The sequence below is a fragment of the Mirounga leonina genome, unplaced genomic scaffold, assembly GCF_011800145.1.
Source record: "Mirounga leonina isolate KUSES-001 unplaced genomic scaffold, KU_Mleo_1.0 Mir_53, whole genome shotgun sequence".
NCBI lineage: Eukaryota > Metazoa > Chordata > Mammalia > Carnivora > Phocidae > Mirounga > Mirounga leonina.
In genome coordinates, this window is record NW_023270807.1 from 101,155,544 (window position 1) to 101,176,452 (window position 20,909).

The 20,909-nt window shown below is 42.1% G+C and overlaps 1 protein-coding gene across 4 annotated transcripts in view; it reads right to left on the bottom strand.

The window, feature by feature from the left end:
- The window catches only part of RMND1 (required for meiotic nuclear division 1 homolog), a 42,581-nt gene that overhangs the window by 5,171 nt on the left and 16,501 nt on the right, over nucleotides 1-20,909 (bottom strand). For all 4 annotated transcript variants that reach the window (XM_034991020.1, XM_034991017.1, XM_034991016.1 and 1 more), the window contains 6 exons: nucleotides 18,332-18,371; nucleotides 17,205-17,305; nucleotides 14,654-14,760; nucleotides 13,486-13,550; nucleotides 12,692-12,768; nucleotides 10,179-10,299 (listed from right to left, as the gene is read on the bottom strand). In XM_034991020.1, coding sequence (XP_034846911.1) covers nucleotides 10,179-10,299; nucleotides 12,692-12,768; nucleotides 13,486-13,550; nucleotides 14,654-14,760; nucleotides 17,205-17,305; nucleotides 18,332-18,371 — 511 coding nt within the window. The remainder of the gene's footprint in view (nucleotides 1-10,178; nucleotides 10,300-12,691; nucleotides 12,769-13,485; nucleotides 13,551-14,653; nucleotides 14,761-17,204; nucleotides 17,306-18,331; nucleotides 18,372-20,909) is intronic.

Sequence of the window (20,909 nt, forward strand, 5' to 3'; positions counted from 1 at the left end):
CAAAGGGCAGTGTGACTGGACGTGGAGGGTGAAGGAGAAAGAGGAAACCACCATGCCTTTCAGTTTTCTGGTTGACTGACAGAGGGAGGAGGCCAGTGGTCCTGCCACAAGCCGAAAGGGAGAATAGAGAAGGTTCAGTGTTTTCTGGGTTCATTTTGAAATCTTAATCACCGATTAATTCTACAAATATTTACTGAGCATGTGCTCTATGTGAGAACTGGGAAGATAACAGGGAAGAAAATAATGTTGGTCTCTGATCTCAGGGAGCCGACATTCTAGTGTGGAGTGACTCAGAGAATTGACTCTCAAAGGGACACTACGAGATATGTCAGTGTGGAATGTCAGTGTGGAAGACGTGTGCGATTTAGTAGGCAACGGGAAACACCTGGAAGGCAAGCAGAGCACTGAGGTACGTATTTGAAAATCATCAGGAAAACATGGGAGCGGAAGTCATGGAACCGAAGAGGAGTGCTGCTGAGACAAGCGTCTGCGGGGCTCAGTCGGTGAAGCATCTGCCTTCATCTCAGGTCATGATCCCGGGGTCCTGGAGTCGAGCCCCGCATTGGGCTCCCTGCTCAATGGGAAGTCTGCTTCTCTCTCCCCCCTCACCCCTCCAACCCCCTGCTCATGCTCTCTCTCGCTCTCAAATAAATAAATAAAATCTTAAAAAAAAAAAAGGAAAATACACTGAGAAGCATAGTCTGGGAACTTTTAAGTATGCTTGGTAACTCGTGGAAGACTTAACACCAAAAAGATGGCTCAGAGTGGGCCTGGGAAATGAAGAACAATTAGGTGTAACAACTCAATCAAGCCACGAAGGTGGCAACGGTAATGATAATTGGGTACCTCTGCTAAAGGGGAGACAGATTCAGTGGGATGTGAGATGTGAGGAGAGTTCCATAAAAACTGTCAGTTACCAAAGGAATTCTGATGAGCGAAAGTTTTAGTTGCTATGTAATGAGTTTTCAGAAACAGAATGTCCAAGTCCATTAGATAAAGTGAAATGTAGTTCAAACCCATGTGGCCATCATGCCCCGCAGCCATCTACCCGCTAGAGGTCCCAATCCACATCCCTTGCCCTCTGGGCCCATGAGCCAAATAATCCCTCCGTCTCTGGTGTGCCCATCATATATTTAGATCTTTAGGAGGAAAGTAGCTTCTATCCCTTTTGCTGCTTTAAGGAAGGAGAGGGGGAATCCCACGAGTGTAGCTCCAATTTCCTATAAGTCCCTTTCCCCCCTAATACATTGCTTCTTCTACTTTTAGCTATCTTGCCCCAGTTCCTAACTTAGAATCCAATAAAGATGTGGTAGAAATATGTAATTTATAAAGATAATTAAAATGAATCTTGAATTTTAGCTCCTAAAGAAAAAATAAAGTGGAGTTTCAGGGACTGCTGGTATTATGGAATTAATGTTTGTGTCCCCCTTAAATTCTTATGGTGGAACCCTAATCCCTAAGGTGCTGGTATTTGGAGATGGGGCATTTGGGAGGTGATCAGGTATAGAAGGGGTCATGAGGGCATGGATGAATTAGTGTGATGGAATCAGGGTCCTTACAGGAAGAGGAGGGGCCACGAGACAGCACTCTCTCTCCTGCCACGTGAGGACACAGTAAGAAGGTGGCGGTCTATGAACCGGAAGAAGGCCCTCACCAGGAACCCGGTCTGTACACGTGATCAGAACACGAAGATGCAGTGTGTAAGGGCTGCACGAGAGGGATTCGTACAAAGTACTCCATAAGCACAGAGGCACAGACCAGATGGGAAACCTGCCCAAGGACGTGACACTTGGGCTCATTAGGCAAAATGCAACCAGGGATGGTCCTGGCTCAAAGGTACCAAACGAATCAAATCATATCAACTTGGAAATCAGCTACAGATGGATCTATGATGGTGTGAAATTTAAAAAGACTCTAATTTTTATTCTGATTAACTGCAATGTATGCATTCTCCCAATGCACTGAGTTAAGGACTGAGAAGCCAGAAGTACTTTCATTATATCTAGTTCATATGAGATTTTTTTAAAAAACTGCCACAGAACTGACTTGTTCCAGGACTTTTCCAATTTGGGGACTGACTGGACTCCACCCACCGGCTCTCTGGGCTACTCAATCAGCCCTCCAATGGTGTCTCCACTGGAGGTGTCCCTCCTGGGTTAGCAGAGTGATGATGCAGTGGCACTTTGTCCCGGTTTCCCCTTCCTTCTTAGCAGTTTGATTTTTGTCCTGCTGGTTGATTATTTCATTGTACTTCGTCTTCATTATTGATCCCGCTTGGACCTTTCTTATCTTCAACTCTGGCATTCCTGTTGACGTACCACTCATGTTGAGTAAGTTCTTGAAAGACATCCTTATCTTTATACTTCTCCTCTGAACAACACCTTCAAACCACCTTCATAATTGGTGACCATGATCTTGTTTCTCCTTTTCTGTAGTCTTGTCCACGAGGGACATGTGAAGGACACTTTGGACATCAGTATTACAGAACCATGATTTGAGGGAAGACAGGATGGGCTGGGGAAGCAGCTGGTTATCTTGGTTATTGCTCAGCCACTTTTACTGACTCAGGTAAGCACAGCAGGCTGAGGATCAGAAGAGCTAGAGAAGGTCTGCATCTGCTTGGTGGCAGTGACTTTATACCTCATCACACTGATCATGATTCCATCACGAGTCTCCATTCCAAGAGAAAAAGAGACATCCAAGAGCAGTAACTCAGTGCTCTCCAATTTGTCCCCAGTGAATGTGTCTCATCAACACTGATGTTTTTGTTTAGTCTGTTATTACAGAATTCTCACAAGATGCTTTATTTTCAAATGAGCTTTACTGAGGCATAATTTACGTAGGATAAAATGCAGCCATTCTAAGTACACAATTGGAAGACTTTTGACAAATGGATACCCTTGTAACTGCCCACACAACATTTCCATCACCCCCAAAAGTTCCCTTGTGCTCCTCTGGAAACTATAGTCCCATCCACTCACCCCCTCCCCAGCTCCAGGGAATCACTGATCTACTTTCTGTACCTATTGATTCGAATTACCTTTCTAGATCCCATAAATACAATAGCACATGTTTTTGTGTCTAGATTTTTTCACTTGGCATGATTCTGATATTCACCCATGTTGTGGCATGGGTCAGTAATTAACTTATTGTTGCTGAGTGGTATTCACTGTATGGATATGCCACAATTTGTTTATCCACTCACCTACAGATGGGCACCTGACTGCTTCCAGTTCTGGGCTATTATGAATAAAGCTTCTGTGAACATTTGTGTATGACAGCGTGAGGACATGTGTTTTCATTTCTCCTGGGTAAAATAGAGAAGTAGAATTGTTGACTCCTTTAGTAAGACAATGGTTAATTTTATGAAAAACTGCCAAGCTGTTGTACCAATTTATATTCCCACAAGTAATGAAGTTCCAGTTGCTCCACATCCTTATTAACACTTGGCATTAGTCTTTTAAATTTCAGCCATTCTAATGGGTATGTAGTGAAATCACATTGTAGTTTTAATCACACTTCCTTGGTGAACAAGGATGTTGAACATCTTTTCATGCTCATTGGGCCATTTACATTATTTTCTTTTGTGAGGTGCCTGTTCAAATCTTTTGCCCATTTATATATATTTTTTATTTTTATTTTTAATTTTTATTTATTTACTTGAGAGAGAGAGCCAGCGAGAGAGTGACAGTGAGCAGGGGGAGGGGCAGAGGGAGAAGCAGGCTCCCCACTGAGCAGACAGCCCTACACTTGGATGCCGGGATCATGACCTGAGCCACAGGCAGCTGCTTAACCAACTGAACCACCCAGGTACCCCTCTTTTGCCCATTTAAAAAAACTGGGCTGTCCTTTAAACATTGAGTAGAAAGAGTTCTTTGTATATGCTGGATAAGTCCTTTGTCGGGTATGTCTACTGAAAATGTTTCCTCCCAGCCTGTGGCTTGCCCTTTCATATTCTTAACAGTGTCTTTCAAAGAGCAGTTTTTTAGTTTTGATGAAGTTCAACTCATGAAGTTTATCCCCCAACATTCATGCTTTTTTTTTTGTCCTAAGAAATCTTTGCCTGGCTAAAGGTCATGAGGCTTTTCTCCTATATTTTCTTTCTGAAGTTCTATAATTTTAGCTTTTATATTTAGGTCTCTGATCCATTGTATTATTTTTATTTTTAAAGATTTTATTTATTTATTTGAGAGAGAGAATGAGAGAGAGAGAGAGAGCATGAGAGGGGGGAGGGTCACAGGGAGAAGCAGACTCCCTGCCGAGCAGGGAGCCCGATGCGGGACTCGATCCAGGGACTCCAGGATCATGACCTGAGCCGAAGGCAGTCGCTCAACCAACTGAGCCACCCAGGCGCCCTCTCTGATCCATTTTAAAATGGTGAGAATTAAAGGATAGAGTTCAGCTATCCAATTGTTCCAGCACCATTTGTTGAAAATATTATCCCTTCGTTACTGAACTGATTTATATTTGTCAAAAATCAATTGCTTGGGCGCCTGGGTGGCTCAGTCGGTTAAGCGTCTGCCTTCGGCTCAGGTCATGATCCCAGCGTCCTGGGATCAAGTCCCGCATCGGGCTCCCTGCTCAGCAGGGAGTCTGCTTCTCCCTTTCCCTCTGCCCCCACCCCTGCTGGTGCACTGTCTCTCTCAAATAAATACAATCTTTAAAAAAAATCAATGGCTTATATGTGTATTTCTCAACTCTTCTGTTCCACTAATCTATATGTCTGTTCTTATGCCAATATTCAAATATCTTGATTACTGCAGCTTGATTTACTTCAAGTCTTAAAATCAGATAATAAAAGTCCTACAATTTTGTCCTTTCTTTGAAACTGCTTTGGCTAGTTTAGGCCCCTTGCATTTACATTTTAAAATCAGCTTGTTACTTCTTTTTTTTTTAAGATTTTATTTATTTGCGAGAGAGAGAATGAGAGACAGAGAGCATGAGAGAGAGGAGGGTCAGAGGGAGAAGCAGGCTCCCCGCCGAGCAGGGAGCCCGATGCGGGACTCGATCCCGGGACTCCAGGATCATGACCTGAGCCGAAGGCAGTCGCTTAACCAACTGAGCCACCCAGGCGCCCTCAGCTTGTTACTTCTAAAATAAAAAAAGCCGGCTGAGATTTTGATAGGGATTGAGTTGAATCCACAGGTCAATTTCCAGAAGTAACACCTTTATAATATTGAGTCGTCTGTTTTACAAACATGGTAGGTATATGTCTTCATTCATTTAGTTTCTTAGCCATGTTTTGTAGTTTTCAGGGTACAGATCTTACTTTAAAAAAAAATTTATTCCTGAGGGGTGCTAGGGTGGCTCAGTCGTTAAGCATCTGGTTTTGGTCCTGGGATTGGGCCCTGCGTCGGGGTCCCTGCTCAGTGGGAAACCTGCTTCTCCCTCTCCCTCTGCTGCTCCCCCTGCTTGTGCTCTCTGTCAAATAAACATATAAAATCTTTTTTAAAAAAATTTATTCCTAAGGGGCACCTGGGTGGCTCAGTCGTTAAGCATCTGCCTTTAGCTCAGGTCATGTTCCCAGGGTCCTGGGATCGAGCCCTGCATCGGGCTCCCTGCTCAGTGGGAAGCCTGCTTCTCCCTCTCCCACTCCCCCTACTTGTGTTCCCTCTCTCGCTCTCTGTCAAATAAATAAATAAAAGCTTTAAAAAAAAATAAAAAAAATAAAATGTATTCCTAAGTAATCTGACGTTTTGATGTTATTGTAAATGGTATTTCATAATTTTCATTTTCCAATTGTTCATTGGTAGTATAAAGAAAGCGAATTATTTTTTATATAGTGATCTTGGATTTTGCAGCCTTGATAAATTCACTAATTTATTCTAGTAGTTTTTTTTTTTTTAAGGTTTTATTTGTCAGAGAAAGAGAGAGAGAGAGAGCACAAGCAGGGGGAGGAGCAGAGGGAGAAGGAGGCTCCTGCTGAGCAGGGAGCCCGATGTGGGGCTCAATCCCAGGACCCTGGGACCATGACCCAAGCTGAAGGCAGACGCCCAACTGACTAAGCCACCCAGGCGCCCCTGTAGTAGCTTTTCTGTAGATTCTTCAGGACATTCTACATATAAGATCCTGTGATCTGTGAATAAATGCAATTTTACTTCTTCTCATAGGAGATGTTAAATCTTGGGGCTATAAATATAGCCACCCAGAGGGATTAGTGCCTTGTCTGGCTGGCACTGCATGGGGCTTTCTCCACGGGTCTAGGGTGCCAGAGACTGGGTTAGCATCTGATTCTCCCAACTGCTGACGTGTGACGGTGGTTACACGTCAATCCTTTCATGGAGGGACTCAGTCTCAACCTGGCCTTGATACTGGAAGACAGGGGGTACTCAGCATACTACAAGTAGAGGGGGAGAAGCCTATGGAGCCCTTTTGTTCTCACTGATGTTTTTCTTATGTTTGCACTGGATCTTAGCCATGAATTAGCCGACCGTTTGGTTGTCAAGGTATTCCTCACTCAAGGTGTCCTCAGTTGTAGACTTGGTGCCAATAATTCCATCTTGTATAGGGAGGAGAGACACAAAAACAGCCACCTTCCAGGTGAAAGATCAGATCATTTCTTTGGCATCAACCTTCTTGCCCAAGCAACGTGGCAGTGGGAGTTGGCTTACTGATGATTCAGAACATGAGACCAGTGATGCTTGCTGGCAGTTCTGGTGGTGGCAGGAAGCAGGGAATCTTTAAAATAACAGCACTGTGAGGATGTTGGGGGTCATAGTGCTTACTAAGTAGGTTTCTAACATTTTCTCCACCTTTTTCAAAATCTGAAGTCTGTATTAGGCAGACTTCTAAGATGCCACCCAAAGGTCCTTGTCTACCCGCTTCCCTGGACTGTGGTCTGGGCCCAGTGACTTGTTTCTAACAAAAAGAATGCAACGAAAGTGATAGGCTGTAATTGCTGTGATTAGGTTACAAGAGACTGTGAGTCCTGTCTTGGTAGTGCTCTGCCCCCGTCTCTCACCTGCTCAGGCTGATGAAACAAGCTGCCACATTGGGAGGTGCTTGCTCCCCAGAGAAGACTATGGGGCAGGGAACTGAGGGAGGCCTCTGGTCAACAGCTTGTGAGGAACTGAGGCTTCAGCCCAACACCCTGAGAGGAACTGAGTCTTGTCAACAACACATGGGTTAACTAGCAAGTTCACCATCCCAGCTGATCCCTGAGATTACTGCAGCCTTGAGAGAGACTCGGAGGCCCTGGTTAAGCTGGACCCGGGTTCCTGACGCATAGACTGTAAGGCAGTGTTTGACACAGTGCTGTTTTAAGCCAGTCGGTTTTGGAACAATTCGTTTCACAGTAATAGCTAACTAATACAATCAAAGGAGATCCCTCAACTCTGAAAAGCTTTTGGCATCCCTTTTAGAGCCTCTGGAACTTCAGCCCAATCCACAACCATGCAAGTCCAATGCTTTTCATGTCTGACCAGACACCTGGATTGTCAAATCATGTCTAGTTAGACATTTAGTCTCTAAAACCATTTTGGAATCCACTGAAACTTGAATCTTATAGTATCACTGATCAATCTTTTCATGTCAGCTAAAAGTGACATAGTTAAGGATAGGCCTCTTTCCCTGACTGCTGGCAATGACCTCTGCTCTCCTGTGCTGGAAGCTGCTCATACAGGCAGAGGTGGTGACAAGGTCAGTGAGAACTGTAGCTGGTACCACATAGGTCAGTGACAACTAAGGTAACTTCAATGTTGTTATTCAAGGGGAAATGTCTGGCCTGGAGAAAAATACATAGATACCAGAGCTGCCATAGCATTCCATAAGCCATGGTGGGCTACTGAAATTGTAAGTCATTTTTTTTTTTTTTTAAGATTTTATTTATTTGTTTGAGAGAGAGGGCCTATGCGCACAAGCTGGGGGAGGGAGAGAGCCCGATGCAGGGCTTGATCCCACAGCCCTGAGATCATGATCTGAGCCAAAATCAAGAGCTGGATGCTCAACCAACTGAGCCTCCCAGGCGCCCCATAAGTCATTTATTTTTGATGAGGCATAGGATGAATGTGGGGAAGTGGTAGGAAATAAGATTGAAAAAGAGGAGAGAACACGAAGGTCCTTGTATATGAAGCAAAAACACTTGAACATAACACTTGAGGCAATGACGGAAACTGGAGGTACTAACTTAGTGGGAGGGACTGAGAAAAGATAATCAGTTGATGTTAACATCAAGATAAATCAGATGCTGAAATTATCTGACAAGAACTTTAAAGCAGTCATTATAAAACTGCTTCAATAAGCATTATGAACATGCTTGAAACAAATGACCAAAAAAAAAAAAAAAACCTCAAAAAAACAACCAAAGTCCCAGCAAAGAGATAGAAAGCATAAGAAGAATCATAGCAAAATTTTAGAACTGAAAGATACAATAAGCAAAATAAAAAACCCAATGATGGGCTCAGCAGCAGAATGAGGGTGATGAAGAAAAGAATCCATGAACTCAAAGACAGATCGATGGAAATTATCCCATATGAACAACACAGAGGCAACAGACTAGAAAACAGGTGAACAGAGCCTCACATATGTGTGGGAGTGTAAGAAAGGACGTGAGGTTCACATTATCCCATCAGAAACCCAGCAGCCCGGAACTAGATGCCACAGCATTTTTTGGGTGCTGGAAGAGAATGGTCAGCCCAGAATCCTAGAGCTGGTGAAAATATCCTTCGGAAGGAAGGGGAAATCAAGAGAGTCTCAGAGAAAGGACAACTAGGAGAATCTGTTTCTACAGACTTATCCTAAAGGAATAACTAAAAAATGTTCTTGAAACAGGAAGGAATCAATAAAAGAAATCATGGAACATCATGAAGGAAAAAAGAATGACAGAAAGAATAAAAATATAGGTAAATACAATAGAATTTCCTTCTCCTGAGTTTTCTAAATTATATTTGATGGTTAAAGCGAAAATTGTAACAGTGATGGAGTTCTCGGTATCTGCAGAAGAACAGTTCAGACAATTATATTGTAAATGGTGGAGGGTAAAGGGATGTAAAGGATAGCACATTTCTGTACTTGATTTAATCTGGTAAAATGTTAAAACCAGTAGACTGTGATAAGCTATGTATGTATAATATAATATCTAGGGCAACCACTAAATATCTATGCGAAAAGTTATACTAAAAATATACAGATAGATAAATCAAAATGGAATTCCAAAAAATATTTAAGTAACGCACAGGAGGGCAGGGTTTGACACAGGTGACAACTTAGATGGATGGCAAGGGCACTATGCTCAACAAAAAAAGGTCAGTTTTAAAAGTCGCACACTGTATGACTGTATTTATAGAGCATTTTCAAAATGACAAAATTATGGAGATGGAGAATAGATTACTCATACCAGGGGTTCGGGATGGTGGGGAGCGGAGGGGGTGTGACCAGAAAGGGGCAGGTCAAGGAGATCTTTGTGGTGACAGAACAGCTCTGCATTCGACCGTGTGGTTACGTGGACCTCAACGTAAGGAAAGGTCATAGAACTATGGGCACACATCATACAACATCCATTCTGTTTCCTACTCTCCTCCCCCACGTGGTTTATCTCCATCATGACCACCTCCACCCGCTTTCATCATTCTCTTGATACCTAGGTCACTCTTCTCAATTTTGCTTCCATGCTTCTAAATGCTTCCGTGATGGTTCTCATTGGATGGCTTCCTGCCACTTACTCTCAACATATCTTAAATTTTGCTCCCCCACTCCCCTGGCCCCAACTGTCTGTGTTCTGCCATCTTCCTACCTGTCACTCATGGGCAAACATCAGTCATCCTTGACTCTTCCCTGTCCCTGGCCTCCCATGAACCAATTGCTTGATTTGTCTTAGAGGATTCTTTCTTGAATTCATATCTGTTCTCGCTGCCACGATCACAGTCCTGGGACCCATGAACTCTTGGGTTCAAGTCTTGCTTGAGACTTGACAAGAGCTTGCTGAAGGAAGCGTAGGCCTCTAAACTCTCACTACTTTTACCTAGTCTGCAGAGCAAGTATCAGAATATTCTTTGATGCAATAAAGAAATGTAGTGAAAACTGTCTGTATCTAGGAGCTGGGGAAAGGGAAATCCAGAGATCTGAATCAAAGTCAAACAAAATATTTCTCCAAAACCAGTTAAACACATTTACTCTTTCACATGGTCACCCAAATTATCAGCAGAGATGTGTCTTTCTCAGTAAAGGTGCAAAATACATACCTTAACTCTACGAGTAATGCTAAGGAACTGACAAGTTTTATCATAAAGTTGTTCCAGGTTTTCTCTGTCCCAGTAGAAATCGGGAGTGATCAAGAAGTCTGAACTCAAGTTTATACGGTGTCTTAAAAAAAAAACAAAAATTTTAACTCTTTTATCTTGAATTAAAAATCACAGTCCCTATTTTATTTATTTTTACAAAGTACTTTAAGAAAATATTTGTTAATGCTGACCTTTATAATACTTCTGAGAAATATATAAATAAAAAGATTTACATAAGAATTTCAAAATTTGCAACCAAATTAACTCAATCTTTAACGTTAATGTTATTTATGAAGTAGTTAGAAAAAAAAACCCCTCTCATTTTGCTTTCAATTTCTGAGCTTTTTTCTGTTATCATTTACTTTGCAAGATACACACATTTTTTGATGGATAGGTAATCATATGCCTTAAAAATAAAAAAGACAGAAAAGGTAAACTGACAAATCTCACTCCTATTCTTATTGCCATCTTCCCCTTTCTCCCACCCACGACACGGAACCACTGTTAGCTTACTCTCTATTCTTCCAGTGTTTGTGCAAACACTGGACAAGCACATACACACACACATTCTTAATTTCTACCTTTTTACGTAAGAGGCTTATGCTTTCTTTTAAAAGAAAATTTAAGGCACAGAAGTAACATATAAATAGTTGTTCACTATAACAAAGAAAGCCCTAGAGAAGAACTCAGGAAACGGTAGTTGGCCCTCTTACCCTAAAACACAACTCAAATCCTTCAGGCCCCATGAACACTTTATTGTGTCCTTCCAGACCTGTTCTATGCATACATTCATGTGTATGTGCACACACACGTGTGGAATGCATACAGAGAGATAAAGATGAATATTCATTTTTGTTTGTTTACACAAATTGGATCATACCATACATAATTTGGACTTAAATTTTCACCCAATGTTGTAACTTGCCGTGTACCTATTCATAGATTTACCATGTTCCTTTTAATAACACACAAGCACTTTTATGGTAAAGAGAAAACTTAGGATAAGAACAGTAAGACTCTATAGAAACTGTTCACAAACCTACGTATATTTAGTCCTAACTTCTGAGTTTTGATAGGATTATCATCTGCCATATCAAATTCTGCTGGCATTACCAAAAGAGGACAGAGACTGTCTCCACCCCACTTCTTAGAGAGCTCAAGGCTTCAGATGAGCTGAGGAACGCATAGGTGAAGAAATCCTGGGCCGCTTCTCTCCAGGCCAATCCCTAAGGGGAATGTGGAACAACTCTCAAACTCTTTACGGCGATCCCTAGCAGCTCGTGCCATGTACTTGGAGGGACAAGACACTGAGCGATGCTGCGTGGTGAGAAGCACGCCAAGATTCAGGATGTTTCATCCCATAAATCCTGGGCAAATTGCAAAAATGGAATAAACTGAACACCTTCTCAGAAACTTCTTTAAAATGATGCACTGATGTCCTTCGTCAGTCTTAAGACACCGTTCCTTCCCATCTCTGAGAACGGACGGCATCTTTAAAACGGATGAGGTCTTACAGGTCGGCTGTGACTTAGCTGTCATTGCCCTAACTTCCCTCTTGCTTTCCTTTTCTGTACGCCCTAGAGGGAATGTGACGGAATCCACACCCAATAAAGCTAAAGGAGTTATTTCAGTGTAAGAGGTTAATCCTGGGATAAAAAAGCACTGTCGCAGCATCTGTCACAGCTGCGGCATCTTACGGGGTATCTCAGAGTTGACACACGGTAGAGAACGTTCCTGTAGCACTTGCTTCTATTTAGCAATATCATGCAATAATATATACATATTATTTTAATATATATATTATTTAATTCCAATATATATAAAATATATATATTATTTTAATTCCAACGTAGTTTATAGTGTTATATTAGTTATACGAGGTGTACGATACAGAGATTCATCAATTCGATACATTGCTCAGTGCTCGTCATGATAAGTGTGCTCTTAATCCCCTTCTCCTATTTCTACAACCACCCCCCCAAACCATCTGCATCTGTTCTCTATAGTTAAGAGTCTGTTTTTTGGTTCGTCTCTTTTCCCTTTCTTCATTTGTTTTGTTTCTTAAATTCCACATACGAGTGAAATCATATGGTACTGGTCTTTCTCTGACTGGCTTATTTTGCTTAGCATTATATTCTCCAGATGCAATGAGATATTTTTACTGAGAATTCCCACTACCCAAATTCTGTAACATATCTTTCTACCCACAAAGAACATCTACTGGGCTTCTTTACGTAGATTTAATGTAGATTAATTGTGATGTCTGGGCACATGCAGAATTTCTTGCAGGGCAGTCCTAGTAGAGTCCAAGCGCCTCTAATGCGTAAGAGCCCCCCCCGGCTTAACATCTGTGGGGTGAAAGTGGGTGCACTTCCCATCAGGGCACACGCTTGCTTTTCACTATACACGTACAGGAATGTCTTCTTCAGACTGTTACACACATACATTAATTTTATTTACAGAGAAAATTCTACCTCAGGGCAAAGAGTTCACCCATTTTCTGCATAACTTCTTCATGAGATAGTTTCACTTTCTTCCCAGCTTTTAAAGCCTATTTGGGAGGGAAAAAAAATACACACATACATACATACGTCCATACAAACATATCTCCAACAAGTGACAGGACCATATAAAGCACATTCTAGAGCAGATGTAAATACATCTCTTGGTTGATTTCTCTCAGTCATCTCTCTTTGAAATTTCAACATCTTATTAGGTAGAAATTGTATATTCCCTTGTTCCATTTCCCTTCCCAATAGCATTTTCTAGGATCTACATTCCTAATCTCTTACTGAAAAAGCAGGGCCTCTTTTCCCAAGTATAACTCCGTCATTCTTTCACAGTAAAAACAAAATTACAGTAAACCTGAGTTTTGGTGTATTCTGATATAACTTAATATGTACTTTTCAAGCCACTATTTGTCTCATAATTCAGCAAAATACTTTTCAATCAAGAAGACTGGTCATAATCCTCTTCCTTAGAGAGGAAATAGCTCACTTTTTAAAAAAGGATAGTTATGTTAAAAATATTACACCACCAGAAGAAAGTAATTAGAATTCTAAGTTTTCAAAAGTAAAAAAATATATGTATCTAAAATTTTTAATTTTAGATATAATGAATGTTCTGTTTTTGCTTAAATTCAGTGTAGCTTTTCTAGCATTTATTACTACTTTTTTGCACTCCTAAGTATATTGATAGGGTGGGAAAATAGTATTTTTCCCAAACAGAAATCAATCCTTGAAAACAAGCATAAAATTGGTTTAATTACCTCTGGAATTGACTGAATAGACTCAACAAATTTATCCAGTGATGCCTCCCAAATAGCCAGTTTCACTGGGGGAAAAAAATGAGTAACAATGGAACATTTTTTCATCATCATATTCATGTTTACACAGAATGCATAATTAATTGCCTGGTACCTTCACCACCATTTCAACAAGAGTTTAAGAAGCAAATGTGCTAACAATGTGCAAGTGTAACTTGAGAATAGTTCATTATCATTATCAAGGATAGCACTAAAGTGAAAAAGAGGGAGGAAGCCCTGCTGGCAGACTGAAGCACTATTTGGTAGAATTCCTGATTTTCTTTTTTTTTAAAGATTTTATTTATTTATTTGACAGAGAGAGACACAGCGAGAGAGGGAACACAAGCAGGGGAGTGGGAGAGGGAGAAGCAGGCTTCCCGTGGAGCAGGGAGCCCGATGCGGGGCTCGATCCCAGGACCCTGGCATCATGACCTGAGCCGAAGGCAGACGCTTAACGACTGAGCCACCCAGGCACCCCTGAATTCCTGATTTTCTGATGCTGCATCTCAGAAACCCAGAGAGGATAAGGTACACCCTGAAGGGAAGCGTGGCTCTGTGGACGGGGCAGGAACCAGGCCTTCCCCGCCTTCCCTCCTACTCCTTACTCTCCTCAGGGCTGTGTGTCAAGCTCACGAGTCCCCGAAGCCTCCTGGAGTGGTGTGGACAAGGCCACGTCAGCCGCAGCTGAGTGTAGGGGAGGGCCATACAATTCTTAGAGAACGTCTGCAGTTTTATTCAGTGCATGGATCTCTGACCCATCGCTGGGAGGAACCGGTGTGCGCCTCTCCCCAGAGGCCTGCGCCCAGTCACGCTGGGCTTTCTCTGCCTGGATTAGAGACAACCCGAGAGCTACCACCACGCAGAAGAGGAGAGGAAAACAAAGGGAATAACGATAGTACAAAAAATGTTTTTGGAGAGGGTAAGCTTTATCCATACAGTTAATAAAGAATGAATAGTTTCAGCACAGACAACTCTATTCTCTGTATGTTTTTTTCTCTTGGAAAGAAAAGAAATGTTAAGGCTTTGCTGAGTAATCTGTGAAAACATGCCTAAATCTTTACTGAATGCTTAAACTTCCCCGATGAAATGAAAACTATGTAACACTTTTCTCTGATAAGTAGCATTAACTTACCTGAAAGGCAAAGAGCATTCGAGAAAGCAAATTTCTCTAGAATGGCATCATCCATATCCAGCTCTGAATTTAATCTGATTTCCCCTCTGTGAAGTTTCGACTGTCCCCTGTGAAAAGGAAAAAAAAAACTATCTTCTAAATCTTAAAAAGTACTTTATTTTTTCTTCAAAAATTTTTTTTCTTTTATATATTTATATATTTCTAGAAGTAGTCACCTTACACTCTTTCTAAAGGTCATTTTGGCAATTTGTACCAAGAGTCTTATAAATGTTCTTATACCCTTTGATCTGAGTACTTCCACTTTTAGGAATTTATCCTAAGGAAATAATCAAAGATGCAAAGAAAGATCTGTGTAGGAAAACGTTTTTATGGTCAAATGTTTAACAGTAAAAAATCAGGAAAGAAACTAAATGTTCAATAGGAGAATGGTTCATTTATAGGAAATCCACACAGCAAAAATGAACAGGCGTGTTTTGATATTTCGTAGAAAGGAAAAATGACCACAATAAATTGCTAACGGATCAAATGCTGAATATAAAGCTATCTACAGGGCGCCTGGGTGGCTCAGTTGGTTAAGCGACTGCCTTCGGCTCAGGTCATGATCCTGGAGTCCCGGGATCGAGTCCCACATCGGGCTCCCTGCTCGGCAGGGAGTCTGCTTCTCCCTCTGACCCTCTCATGCTCTATCTCATTCTCTGTCTCAAATAAATAAATAAAATCTTTAAAAAAAAATAAAATAAAATAAAGCTATCTACACAGTGTCTAGATATCCAAAGTCACACTGACACGGTGGGAGTGGGGAGGGAGGTGAGGAAGTGGTGAAACAGTGAGGGGCACGTGTGAAGGCTTTGGGAGGACTGGGGGACAGGGAAAGGGCGGGAACTTGGGAACATAAATGTCACAGGCAAATAGGAAACATATAGGGTAAACCGTCACAGAAGATGTGAGGCAAGAGATGGGCAAAGCGGTGGACCCAATGGGACGCAGTGAGGCAGAATGTGCTGACAACCTCAGGCAGAAGGAAAAAGAAAAGACAAGACAGAGCAGAGGCGACAGGATGCTTTAATGAAGGAGCCTGGCCGACACCACAGAGTCGCCTGAGGCAGCCAACAGCTGGGACCCCCGGCAGGACTCATGGAACAGCCACGGCGGTGGCGCTGTGATGGGCTTTCTGGTGAAACCAAACATGGGCTCTGGGGTCCAAAGAGACCCCAGTTGGGCACTTTACTCCTCCACAGACTATAAGGTAATGAGCGTGCGTGTGTGCATGTCTGTGGGTGCCTTGGAACAGTCTGATCTGGAAACAGAGCACAGAAGGGAAGTTCATGGGAAGCATAACCACAAGGCCAAGTGCTTAATAAGAAAATTAATAAAATTTTTTTTTTTTTAATAGAGCAGAAATTCTCATAGTTTGGTTATAGGACCCATTTCTTTTTCTTTTCTTTTTTTAAGATTTTATTTATTTATTTGACAGAGAGAGTTAGCAAGAGCAGGAACACAAGCAGGGGGAGTGGGAGAGGGAGAAGCAGGCTTCCCGCAGAGCAGGGAGCCCGATGTGAGGCTCGATCCCAGGACCCTGAGATCATGACCTGAGCCGAAAGCAGCCGCTCAACAGACTGAGCCACCCAGGCGCCCCGAAAATTAATAATATTCTATTAGCTTTTCCTCTGTTGTGTCTCTCAGGTTCACATCCTCCCTTTCAAGTGCATCCACTCTGGGCCCAGGCCCTCACTCACTGGTCAGGTGCCCTTAGGGAGGATGAAACATCTCTGAACCTTGTTCGAAAGCTGGTTCACGCCATTTGTAGGGCTTTTTGTCAGGACTAAATGAAAGGCTGCCTGGAGAGCACCTAGAACAGTGCCTGGCCCAGGGCAAGTAGTTTATCTCTGTTGCCTGTTATTACTTAGCTCTGACCCCATCTTGTCTTTCTACAGCTGGTGTCACTTCCAAATTCTCCTAAAGCTCTGCTTTCATCACTTCCTTGAATACAAACAATTCTTTTTCCATATTCCACTAGACAGGTAACTCCCCAGGGAAAAAGGCCTTTCTATCCTGTTCGCACTGCCATCTCTCTTCATTTTCCCCTGCTTGCTGAGACAAGAAAACCAGCTGGGATGCTGCCCACCCACACACCTTCCCCGGGAATGCTATGTAAGGCCCCCACTTCCTGCAGGCACCCCCACTTCTACCAGTGGGTTCTCCTAGATCACACCCTCACCCATACTCAAAATCAACAGGGGAAAAATGGACTTACTTATGAGAAACCTTTACTAGAGTAACTTGCTAGGTTCATTCTGATGAAGGCAGATCATTTTACTGATTCAGGCTCCTTCGGACACTTAGCACTTTGGGGTTATACTATCTATTTATTTTAATTTATGGGTAGCCTGACAAGTTGAAATAATTATGGTTACCTACTAATATTTATATTGTTTAGGCTTTAGATTTGTACCAATAACTTTTGTCTTAAAATTAGTCTCCAGGTGCATAAGCTGTTTACCGCCTCCACTGCTTGATGCCCTTTTTGTAAACTTGATAAAATGCTGCTTACTCTGTTTTTACGTAGTTAAGCTCTTCATTTTCCCAGTGCACCAGGGCAATTTCGTAGGGCTGGATTTCATGCTTTTCTAAGACTTGCATCACATGCTTCATCTAGAAGAGAAGGAAGAAAACCCAGAATTATATGGACTCTCTCAGTATAGAACTATGGTACAGGGTTAACGCTTGTAACATTTTTCATTACATTTGAGGACATTTCTCCTGCTTAGTTTTAAATTAGCAATACTCGGGCGCCTGGGTGGCTCAGTTCGTTAAGCAACTGCCTTCGGCTCAGGTCATGATCCTGGAGTCCCTGGATCAAGTCCCGCATCGGGCTCCCTGCTCAGCGAGGAGCCTGCTTCTCCCTCTAACCCTCCCCCCTCTCATGTACTCTCTCTCTCAAATAAATAAATAAATCTTAAAAATAAATAAATAAATAAATAAATAAATTAGCAATACTCGTGCCTCCGAGAAACCTCACCGGCTACGATCCTGTCACTGTGCAAAACTCTTCTGTTTAGTTTTTAAGGAAAAGGCAAATTCTTTGTGATATTAAACTCACCAGGAGAATATATAGTTTTTATATTTAGAAAACACAGATTAGCATAAAGAAGAAAATAAAATTATCCTATTCTACAACCCAAAGAAAACCAACTAGTAACATTATGGTTTGTAGCCTTTCAATCTTTTAAAAAAATATGTAAGTTACAAAACTGTAAAAATTTAAACGATATCAAGGTATAAAAAGTGACAATCTCTCTCTGTTCTCCTGAATTCTTTTTTTTCTTAAAGATTTTATTTATTTGAGAGAGAGAGAGTGCACACGCATGCAAGCACACAAGTGGTGGGGAGGGCACAGGGGGAGGGAGAAGCAGACTCCCTGTTGAGCACGGATCCTGGGACTCCAGGATCCTGACCTGACCAAGGCAGATGCTTAACCGACTGAGCCACACAGGTGCCCCAAAATACAATCATTTTAGAAGACAGAAGTGCTATGATAAATATCACATAATACAGAGCAAGTAAGTTGTGGATTATCTGTTAATTTATCTTCTAGTGGCTCAGATTATTGAGTGATAATTAACACTTTTTTTCTCAGAAAACTAAATTTTTACACTTTTATACTTTATGTATACTTACAGTTTTGTCTTTCACATTCCAGAACACAGCAGCTCCTTCTCTGATTTAAAAGAATAAAAGAACTAACTAAGTTAATGCTGGAAGTATATTCTTTAGGGCTATACATAAAGTCATGCTTAGGTAACTTCTAGAATATATCCAGAAGGCAATTTTTTAAAATGTGATTTATTACTTATTTGCCATTATGGTTCCTAGATGGAGTTGCTAAAACAAGAGCTATTATTGAACTCTTGATAAAACCTGAGCTCCCCCAAATTCACGATTTCTCACATGGCTTGCAGAATAAATATAATTGTAATACTATATAACTTCACGTATCTAGACTGTTTCATACCTGGTTCAATTCTGATGTACAGAATAAGGAAAATTTTGGGACCCGTCTTAGCTCTCATTAGGCAGATTCTGCTATAGGAAAAGAATAAAGGATCATGCTTTTAATAGTTGTGGAATAAAGAGACGGAGATAAATTAAAGCCAGAGACGGCGAAAAGCACCCATGGAATAATGCCGCCCATCCTTACAGTGCTTGGAGCAGTACGATGAAGACAGAGGAGGCCTCTGAAGGACATGTTTGACATGCTGAGCTTTCTTTTTGGTGGCAAATTAGAGACAAAACAAAACAAAACAAAACAGAGAGAAAGAGAAGTTATGGCTCTGGGTTATTGCACTGGAGGAAGGAAAGGTAAAAATTCGGTGGTCCGCATCATTCAAACCTTTCTTAAGCACGGTGCTTATTAGCATATGTGTGGGTCAGCACTTTGCATGGGATACAAAGGTGAGTATGGCCTAGTTCCTATCCTGGAGGAACTCCTGATTTAGAAAAGACTGACAGACAGACCTCCAATTGCGGGTAGAGTGGTGAGTGCTTGGAGAGTTACGCAGAATGTCCTCTAGGATGTCCGCGGGAGGCCCCGTTCCCACGTAGGGCTAAGCCCAAGGAGAAAACAGGAGGTGGCAACAGGGCAGAGGGAACGCCCTGGGCTCAGGGAGAAGGTGTGAGGGAGCACGGCTGCATCTCGGAATAGACAGCTAGTTGTCTGCAAGGCTGTGGATGTGAGCAAGCAGTAGGCGATCAGGCCAGAGAGGCAGGGACAAGGAGTTTGGTCAAGTTCCACGGAATTTTAAGCAGGAGAGTGTAGGGATCAGAAGCGCCCGCTGAACACTGCTGCAGTCTGTGACAGGGAAAGAGACTGGCAGCGGGTGAGAAGAGAGGCAGGGGGACCAGGCAGCTGGCTGTGGCAACCCACCCGTGCAGGGTCTAGGAGGTGGGTGGGATTAGTATCTAAAGCCACAGCAAGAGGCGTATTCCTTCAGAGTATCACTTGCGGGCAGATGGGAGGTCTTGGGATCATGCCCCTCTCCCTTCAGGAAGGTGGGCTTTGCGGTGTGGCACTCGGAGGCCATGTGGGCTACGGAGCCCTTGAAATGTGCGCAGTCCACGCCGAGTGATGTTGGCAATGGAAACCACGCAGCGAGTTTCAAAGACTCAGTGTGAAAAGAACAGTGGAAAAATCTAATTAATTACTGACTGATTAAATGTTGAAATGATAGCATTGTGGATATGTTGGGTTAAATAAAACACATTATTAAAATTCATTTCAGGCGACATATATTATTATTGGTGTTTAAAATCAAACCCTTTTTTTTAACCTTTTTTTTTTTTTTAAAGATTTTATTTATTTATTTGAGACAGAGAGAATGAGAGACAGAGAGCATGAGAGGGAGGAGGGTCAGAGGGAGAAGCAGACTCCCCGCCGAGCAGGGAGCCCGATGCGGGACTCGATCCAGGGACTCCAGGATCATGACCTGAGCCGAAGGCAGTCGCTCAACCAACTGAGCCACCCAGGCGCCCCTTTTTTTTAACTTTTAAAAATGTGGCTACTAGAATATGTATTATTACATATGAGGCATGCATTGTATTTCTACTGGATGGTGTTCATCTAAAGGCCCCCGGAAATCCAAATTCCTCAAATCCAAAGAGGGCACTATTCTACTTGGGCCACATGTTGAACTCTTGATTATCTCCAAAGTTATGTCGAAAGGAAGGTAAGGCATTGACAGGAACCAAGCTGGAGCTTCCAGTTATCATCAACCATAAGCACTGTTATCACAAAGATTTTATCAAAGTTTGGGTTCTTACAGACACTCCGTGTGTTTCTGTTCTGTCAGAGAACAATCCCACGACTGTGGGCAATTCCCTTAATCTTTCTCACCCTGAGTTTCCCCAGCTGCAAAATGGGAATAATAGGGCTCCTCAAGAGCTGTGAGGACAAGATGAAATTATTTTAAGTGGTTTCTATTATCATAACCATTCTCACTCAGCTACTCAGGAGTATTTGGTGTTAAAACAACCTTTAACGAAAAGGAGTAAGTATATGTGACTCAGGGTTCCAGTCTGATGTCTCTGGAGAGGTAAGGTGGTCTAAAACTAAAGCAAAATAGTTACAAAAGGAGAAAAAAAGGAAGAAAAGACAGCAGGGTGGTAGCATGAGTCTGGTAGGGAGCCCTGAGGATGAATGGAAAATAGGATGCTTTACATACTCTCAGGAAACAAAAATCCAGATTTATAAATAAAGGCA